The following is a 10,187-nucleotide window of genomic DNA, read 5'->3' on the forward strand; positions in this document are numbered from 1 at the left end:
GTTCTTTTTCTATTGCATTTTACTTAGTTATAATGTATATGATTTGTTGATTGTGTTTTGTAAGACATTTTAACATATTTAGACTGTCTATTAAAACCTGCAACACCAACAATGCTAGCTAAAAAAATCAAAGCAAAATTGTTCATTTAAAATACAATAATCATATAATTTCACTTCGAACAATTCACAGATTTAAAAGTTTTACTGATGCACTGTTAATTTTACTACAGTTAAGAACACGTACATTATTTAAAACTTAAAACTATTCCCCCATAGGCCTATAACGAGAGCGTTAATATAGCGAACGCCGTTTGTGTAGCTTACTATACGCCTGGCGTAAGCTACGCCAGTCTTACGCCGTGTGTGTAACATAGCCTTAGGCCTATTGACTAATACTTTGGATTATGTTAATAATTTGGCCGCCATACAACGGTAATTGAAATTAATACTTACAGTTGTATTGGATATAAAATGCCTAGTAACTCTATTTTGAAAACATAAAAAAAAAATGTGGATATACATCGAATATTGTGGATTACATGAATATGGAGACTCGGAGTAGTAAAAGTCTACACATCATTTGTTGTGTGTTTTTTTTTAATACATTCAGAATCGAAACAGTCAAACACCTGATCTGACAATTGCAATTAGCACAATGCGTAGATTTTATCCGTTAATATCTTGTTCTTATGTTGTGGTTCTCAAGGCCTAACAACTAGAGTATTCAGCATATTATTATCTTTAACATATCGAATATTATTAATCGATACTTTATTAATATATTTATATTTTGTATATGGTAATGGGTGGGGATTTGTAGAGCATAATACATTGTATTATTCGCTGACGTTTATGTAACGTCACTTTTATTAACTAATCAACACGCGAGCGAAACAAGTACTGTACTGCAATCAGCGAAATCACAAAAAAGTACTTTCACTATGTCTACACGCGACTCTGTTTCCTGTTTCCTTAAAAATTACATTGTAGAACTAACAGTTAGAAAGAATAAAATCCAATGTACCTTCTAAAGCCTGGTTGACACTATCAAATGTTATGTGACAAATAAATGTGATATGCCCATATTTGAGTGTAATATTACATCACCATTGCCATATATGGGCACAACACACAAATTATTCAGAGCTTCATACACTAAATGATTAATCATATTAATTAATTAATTAATTACTGAAGACATGCTTAAAAAATGATATACCTATATCATGAGCGTAGGATAGACATTACTGTTGGTTGGAGCACATTTAAAAAAAATTACTCATTACATCAATTGTTAAAATCTGTATAAAATGTTCCAGCACAAATGTTAATATTGTCCATTTTTTGGCAACGCTTACCGGTATTTATAAAACGCATCTTTAACTTATTTTTTCTGTTTTACTCAATGGGATTCACCTACCATATACATATAATGAACAAATTGATATTAGACTTTTCGGCGTCTTTTATTAGGACAGACGAATTGAGTAAGTTTCAGCATAAACTTTCAGTTTCAATATTACATCAAATTTTATCTAGATCAAATTTATATTATTTATTTTTGTTATTTATTCGGTATAAAACACTCAAAATGCAACAAAAGTAGAAAATTTCTTGAGTTTACATATAGAAATAAGCCTATACAAACAGAACACAGACACGAAACAAGCATAATACAATACAATCAAAAGTGTAAGCCTACAGTAAATAATTAAAAAATAACTAATCTATAAAAGCGGTATTTACAATTTTATAAAAAGATATTAAATTTTATAGTTATCAAATATATATATATATATATATATAATTATTTTTTTTACACAGCAAATTGATTATTAATGCAATCATGCAAAATATACAATTTATTAAAATTATTGAATATTTTCCTTATCAATTTCATTAAGACCACCAAAAAATAAAAATATAAATAAATAAATAAATAAACAAAATAAATAAAATGCGAGTGGATTCATCGAAAAGCATAAAGTCCAATGCATTACAATAGTACAAGTTTATTTATTTAATAATTTTGTAACACTTGGGAGCGCTGAGGTAGAAAAACGATTGGTCCTGCTGCCTGGCACACTGCACTTGTTGGAGCTACGTAACCTCCTTTCAGGTTTGGGGTTCTCTGGAATCCAAGATACAAAACGTTCTGATGTCACCAGACTCTTGCCAAATTTCAAAAGTAGATTTAGATCCGCATGTCGTTCTTGTAATGATGTTAGAGTAAGTGTATCCAAGGCATCCTGGTAACTACTGTAGTTGTTATAGCCAAGAATAATCTTGATTGCCCTTTTCTGGGTGAATTCCACCTTCGTTAAAGCAGAATGCCACAGCGGACTATCGTACTCCTGTAAGGGCCAGGCCTGGAATTTATCAATCCCAGCTTAGCAGATATCGCTTAGCTAAGTCAAAAAAGATTAGATGTCCCTAAGCAAATAACTTTAGCTGAATTATCAAACCATCTTAGCAAAATCTTAGCTTAAAAATCGTCTAAGATGCTTCATACGTACGTAAAATTGACTTTTTGATTTTAAGCAATTTTTAAGTTAAAGCAATATTGATAAATTTGACTTAAGCAAAAAAATGGACTGAAGATGAATTTAAGCTGATTTCTAGTTTGATAAATACAAGGTCATCTCGAGGGGCAACATCACGCCTTAGTATATACAACGTATACAGACGACGAGAGGCCTTAGATACCATTTCATTCACTTGAGTGTCCCATTTCATATTTTGTTGTATATGGACACCCAGCAACTTAACAACAAATTTCACTTCCAAAATGTCATTCCCTATACGTAATGGCATGAAATTGGGTTTGTTCTTAAGGAACTGAACATGCATTACATTGCATTTGTTGGCATTAGGTAGAATATCATTTTGGTTGCACTAAGTTTGAAACTCATCAAGATGCTTCTGAAGAGAATGGCCTGCTGTCATATGACCACCAAGAGGAACATGACTGATCTCACCGATAGTCAAGTCATCGAAAAACTTCCATCTCTCGGGAATGTGTGCTAATAGATCATTGACCAACACAGTAAAGAGAATGGGACCTAATTTGGTGCCTTGAGGCACTCCACACGTAACTGGCATAAGAGATGAAAAGGTTCCACCCATTCTCACACATTGAGATCTCTGAGATGAAAAGCTACAAACAGTAGGTATTACTGAAGGGCATACGGTAATGTTATAATTGATTAATTTATTAATTAAAATGACATGATTTACACGGTCAAAGTCCTTACTGAATTCGACAGTACAAAGATGCATACATTCCATGTCCATCAGCACCTGACAAAATCATATGACAGAGCGCAACCAGGTAGTGAGTTGTTGCACAACCTTTTTGAGTTTCCAAATTGCTGTGGGTCCAAAAGTGTTTGGAAATCTTTAGAGATTCACTCAGCAATAAAACTCTCAAAAATACGCCCCAAAATAGGTGTGATAGAGATTGGTCGATGCTCATCGGGTCTACAAGCATTGGGATTTTTTGGGACAGGTGTAATAGCTGCATATTTCCACACACTAGGAAAGCTATGAGACTTAATGCAGAGATTGAATATCTCAGTCAAAGGAGAGGCCAACTCAAACGCAAATTCTCTAATCAGCTGTAGAGAAATGTCGTCAGGGTGTTTTGATTTGTTGACTTTTATATTTCTCAGAATTGAATATACCTGGCCAATGTATATCACAGGTGGTGTTTTAGTAGGAAGAAATGCAGACAGATTCTCAAACTTTAGTGCAGGTAGCTGGGAACAGATACTAGCAAAGTGGTCATTGAGATCGTTTACAACCACCTGCACATCACTGCCCGGCACTAAAAGCTTAGATTGAGACTTAGCATTACCTGTAATTTTTTAAATCTTTCTGTACCATTTACGCTGCTCATTATTTCTCAATGAGCCATTTGTTTTAAGATAAAAACTCTTTAGCAATGTATGTGGAATTCAATATGTACAACTGAACAGAATTTATGTGAAAAAAATTGTAACGCCATATTCCTTTCCTTTTTTTCCCCGAATTTTATTTTTACTGTTAAGCGCATTGAGGCTTTAGCATAATGCGTTATATAAGCCAAAATTATTATTATTATTATTATTATTATTATTATTATTAGTGTTTGTAAAGCCGTATTAAAAACAAGCATTGTAGATGAGACATTCCACTCAATTTTTTTAACAGAACACTTTCCCAGATCTTAAATAATGTTTAAAATTAGGCACTACAAGAAAGAAAGAAAAAAAAAAAAAAACTCTTGATGACCGGGCAACACTTTCCATAACTTCATCTGTATCCAGACGCGCCTTGGTATTGCACATATATTTGCGATAAAGAAAAGACACAGGAGTGTAAACTGTAGTTAGACCACGAAATACTAACATTAGCTTTTAACTAAAATTCGTGCTACACTGGCAGCTCGCTAAGCATTCGTTGGCATAAGTTTCGAAAGGTTCTGTACAACTACAGTATCTAGTAGGTTATGTAGGTCTTTACGTCCAACTCTTTATGAATACGCTATTTATACGCCCAAAATAAAAACAAAACAAAACAAAACAAAGCAAAATAAAAAAAAAAAAAAAAAAAAAAAAGGAAAAAAACACACCACATCAATAGTTCAGCGTTTGCCAGCGTTTTAGAGAAATGTTGATACGTCGCCATACGCTGGCTAAATGTAAAGGTGTGACAGGGCCATGACAGGTCCAGTTTCATAGGTAACAGAATAATCGAAACTTTTATGGATTTTGTATCGACACCGATTCCAACGCATACTAATTTAATCTCTTAATCTACAGCTTCACGTGACTGTATACAATAAATATCGAAAGTTTGCTTCAGAACCGCAAGGGAAAGGCGCAATACAAATCCCCAGTACCAGTTGTGTGTTCGTCGACATTTTCAACTGCAACAAGGTGAGTAGAGCACTATTCCTATTGTTTTTGTTTATAGGCCTACACTTTTCAAACATCTCGTTCAGTTATGGTCCACTCTCCAATATCCACAGTTATATAATGTTACGTACAAAAAGGCCGTGAATTCACTCAGGGTCAAAAATATCCTGCCAAATTATGGATTGATGGTTTGTGTTGTATGTATGGTTTGTGTTGTATGATAATAATAATGGTGATGATGATGATGATAATTGATAGTAATATTAATATTAATATGTGAAGGAAATTGTGCTAAAGGCGAAAAATAAAGTTGTGATTTGTTGATGATAGTTATAAGCTTATATATTAAATTATAGTTAGGTCCTGGATATCAAGTAGATCTCTGATAAAGTACATGAGAAATTTGTTGGCGTTTCATTTTGACTATGTAATGGTGATGTGATGATAATGAAATTTACTACGTGAAAGTGTGATTTCCGGCCTTCTAGAGGTACTATTTCCTCAAATTTTCTCACCTCAGTCCCAACCATGGTGGGGCTGAGGTGGTTGTGAAATCACGGTTTTGAAGTATGTAAGGAACATACTCAAAAGACAATGTTTTTAAGCTTTGTTTTCTATGATATATCACACACATTAATAAGATCTTTTTGGTTGCAGAAAAACCTTTATGAAAAAGACCATGAGATGTTATTTTTGGCGCTTCATTTGGACTACCGGTAACGGTCATGTGATGATAATGAATTTTACTAAAAGTTTTGTTTCTGGCCATCTAGGGGTACTATTTCCTCACATTTTCGCTCCTCAGCTCCAACCATGGTGAATCTGAGGTAGGTGCCGACTCACAAAATGTCCTCCCCCAAAACTTTCAGAGTGCGCTACTTCAAGGGGGGGGGGGGGGAGTTGGTGTTTGTTCCCCTGTACCCCGCCGGGGTCATACGTACCTCGCATAACGGCTCCCCACCTTTCAAAATCCTGGCTACGTCCCTGCTTCTTCTTTTTTTTTCCACACCTTCTCGCTCACACTCATCTTCTCTCTCACACTCCTCTTCTGTATCATAAGCCTACTTTTATTCTATGCTTTGTCGATACTGCATATCTGAGCGATAAACCTTCAAACAGCTCAGAAAAAGTAAATGATAAATGTTTCATTTTCGCTTTTAGGACGAGAGTGAATACCATGAGATTGTTAATAATAGACCTGCATAGTGTAAGTATAAAGTAATAACTAGCAGTTTCTAATAGAAAGTAAAATGATGCGAGTATGCAATTCATGTAAATACTAATAGATGCTTCCGTACATAGAAGGGTGTACTGATTTTTTAGTTTTAGTATTAAAGGTTGGTAGAAATGTATGATTTGGTGACTTATAAGGATGGGTTTCAAAAATGTTGTTTACAATGCTACAAAACAACATAACAATATACTAATAGACATGTTAGTAGTTGATCTTGTTTTATTGTTAGCCACAATAGCCTTCACAGTATTTAAATATGTAAACAAAAGTATTTTCCTTCACAGTATTTAAATCTGTTTTAACAAAAAAATATTTAAAACATTTTAATATTTTCTCAATATTTAAAACTATTTCAAAAAATGGCTAAATGAGGAACATGCCTTACAGAAATTATATTTGAAAAAAAGGTTTATGCATATCGTGTTTCTCAGTATTAAAATTTTTAAATAAAATAATGCTTTATCTACAATATGCTTTTCATTTTTTTAAATATATGATTTATGCACAATATGCTTTTCAGTACTTAAATAAATGCTTTATCAACAATATACTTTTTAATATTTGAACTTGTTTCAATACTACAGTATTTAAACCGGTTTCGAAATAGTATCTTCATCAAGCTAATGACCTAGTCTCAGATCATTTCGTCATCGGCCGATGTCATCCGATGACGTGCACCCTCTTTTGGTATTTGAGGTCTTTTCCGAGGGATCATGTTCTCTGGGTTGGTGTAGAAAGTCATCGTAAATAATTACGTGATAGCTTGTAGGCTCCTTATGTGCAACCACCAACAACCTGCGAACAAAAGTACATGTGTAAATTAACATAAGATTGAGATTGTTAATAATAGACCTGCATAGTGTAAGTATAAAGTAGGCTAATTAAGTTATTGATAATCAGGGGTGGCGTCAGTGGGGGCGGGGGCACCTTGGGTCCCGTTTGGGAGAGCTCCCCCATCCCCGGTCGGGGAGAAAAACACTCTTCGTGTGAGGAGAAGAATTTTCTTGAATACTTTTTACATATTTTTACTCTTCAAATCGTTTAAATAAACCCAAATTGTCAAATGTCCGACGGAGGCGTCCGAGCCAGGGGCCGACGAAGCCCCGGTCGACCACCCAGGATAAAAACTACCGTACCTTGTATTACTTGTAAAACGGGGAGAGTTTTTATGGCTTAGTATGTCCAAAATATGCTTTTAGACCACAATATTAGGCATTGGCAGTCAAAATAACGTTACTTGGATAGGCAATACATAATTAAAAAAAAAAAAAATTATCCGACGACCTGGACGTGCTTCGGGCGACGGTGGTCCAGGCCTGTCCCACCAAATACCCCTGTCCCTGCTAGTGCCACCACTGCATGCAATACTAGGAATTCTCCTCAGAGAGCGGAAAAGGTTGCTGCCATCCAATGAAAATAGGACTAGGTGGGATAAAAATTGCTCTAATTCGTACAATTTTTATGAAAGTTGTAATTAGGAATTCATTTCATGATTTGAGTGTAAATATCTATATAACAATTTCTTATGTTTGTATCTGTTTCAGTTCATTCTAGTGTATTTGATGTTACTGTTGCTTGGTATATCTATTGGTATGTTGCGCCAGTTTAGTATAGTGTAAAGTGTTAATTATTATTTATGTACGATTTTTCTATATTATATCTTGTTTTGTTGTTTCAATTCAGAGGCGGATCCAGGATAGATCTGCCGGGGGTGGAGGCTTGAAGCGTACCAACGAGGTTCGGGGAATTGGGGAGGGGTTCCCCTCTATTTGGCTGGGAGACCGGAGCCGCCAAGGCCCCCGTTTGGGGTTCCAGGAAGCTTTGCATTTAGAACTTATCCAAACGAATTTAGACAGTTTAATAAAAGGAAGCAAACACATTTTGTTTTGTCAGCATTTCCCTATAAAAAATACAAGATTTTACAGTTGGCCTATTTTTCGATGTACTTTATTTACATTTAAAAATATTATTGAAAGGCAGTTTAACAATGAAAGCAATTTGAAGCAAATACATTTTATGAATTTTATCGACGCCATTCTATAACATTTGCTTTTTTGTTTCGCACTCGATTGTTAAGCAATAGGTTTATGTTTTTTCTATGGCAAACGCCTCTTTAAACATGATATTTAAACATGATATACCATTTTGGAAACTCACAGTATATTCTAAAACATATAATGACACTATTTAATATCCTGGATTTATAAAGTGTGAATTACGTATGTGCTTTAGGGCCTACATAAGAAAGGAAACTGTTAGGATCTAGAATAGGCTAAACCTTCTCACAGTTTAGCAAATAACGGCATATAATCAAACAATAATTCAAAACATTAAAGAAATATTCCTCATTCAGCATCTATCTGCCTTATATAATAATAAATTAAGCAACATGGGCATTTAAAATTCATTTTTATTTATTATATTTTCGAAAGTGGGCGTGGCGGCCTCCGCCTCTTCCGTGGGGCTGTCTCTTAAGATATACAAAACAGATGGCATGATTTGTGAGAAGCCTTCGCCCAGCAGTGGGACGTTACAGGCTAAGAATGATGATGATGATGGTGATGATGATGATGATGATGATGATGATGACGATGATGATGATGATGATGATGATGATGATGAAGAAGGAGGAGGAGGAGAAGAAGAAGAAGAAGAAGAAGAAGATGATGATGATGATGATGATTATGATGATGATGATGATGATGATGATGATGATAAAGAAGATGATGAAGATGATGACGATGACGATGAAGAAGAGAAGATAATGATGATAATGATGATGATGATGATGATGATAATGATGATGACGATGATAATGATGAATATAATGATGATGCAGATGATGATAATGACGATGATGATGAGGATGTTGATAATGACGATGATAAATAGGCTGAATTTATTTATGATTCTGATTAGCAACTTAAATTTATGTATAATCATTTACAACAAAAACTATAACAACAGAATGTATGTTTTTAGTGACACGTAGCCAATTAGTGATAACATCTGATCAGGTGGCCAAAGAAGGTGATGCTGAAGTGGCGATAGCATGTGACTATTCACAAGTTACTAATACACCTCGTGTTAATATCAGGTGGTATGAAGTAAATGAAGCAAGATTATTTATTTCTGAAATTGTAAATCATGTTAAGACTGTCAATGGACGTTACAGCTTAGGAATAACTCCTGGAAATGCTGAGCTGATTATTGCGAAGCCAGTAAGGAATGATACTAATAAGAGATTCTTATGTGAGATACAGACAGAAATAGGAAAATATATACATTCAAATTCTTCCATCCTTAAAGTATATTGTAAGTATGGCAAGCTATATCTCAAAATATTTATTCTGTATTTATTACAATATTGTAGAAAATTGCTTCACAAATTTTAACATTGTTAACATCATCCAGTAAAGTAGGCCTAACTTGTAAATGAATATAAAGTACTTGTGATTGGAATATAATTTTGTTATTCATGGACAGTGCTATTAAAGCGAGCGAGCTTATTTTAAGAAATGTAATTCCAAAAAAAGAAAGGACGCCAATTAAACCTGGTATGGCCCGCACGAAGCGCAATAAAAGGATTTTATTTCACAGAATTCACTGAATAACAGAGATTAGGGCATGCATAGAATCTAGAGTAACACTTAACATGCATTTGAACAATATAGATACAACCTCATATAGAATAAAGTTTATCACATAATTCATAGGTGATTTATAAAATTTTATTCTTAGACATGCTTATCACAATCAAATAACGGATCATGCACCACATCAGTTTATTGAAACCCCCCACTCTTACAGGCCGGGTCAATATCTACACTTCAACCACCCACTAGAAATGGGGCTATGGGGTTTAAAATCACTTAGCTATATCTTTCATTGATGAGTGTTTTTTTAGTATAAAATTTAAGCAATTGAAATTGAAAGATGTATTTTCTCGTGAAAATGAGTGTGTTCCACCACAAGAGAGATGGAGGGAGAGAGAGAGAGAGAGCTGTCTCTTATACACATCTTTCTAAAACATATAATGACACTATTTAATATCC

The 10,187-nt window shown here is 34.3% G+C and overlaps 1 protein-coding gene across 1 annotated transcript in view; it reads left to right on the forward strand.

Annotated features, from left to right (window-relative positions):
- The first annotated feature begins 9,104 nt into the window (after nucleotides 1–9,104).
- The window catches only part of LOC117122063, an 8,715-nt gene continuing 7,632 nt past the window's right edge, over nucleotides 9,105–10,187 (forward strand). Inside the window, exon 1 of the mRNA XM_033267526.1 lies at nucleotides 9,105–9,384. Coding sequence (XP_033123417.1) covers nucleotides 9,105–9,384 — 280 coding nt within the window. The remainder of the gene's footprint in view (nucleotides 9,385–10,187) is intronic.

This window comes from Anneissia japonica, unplaced genomic scaffold (genome assembly GCF_011630105.1).
Source record: "Anneissia japonica isolate Jap-2015-1 unplaced genomic scaffold, ASM1163010v1 scaffold287780_len48409_cov108, whole genome shotgun sequence".
NCBI lineage: Eukaryota > Metazoa > Echinodermata > Crinoidea > Comatulida > Comatulidae > Anneissia > Anneissia japonica.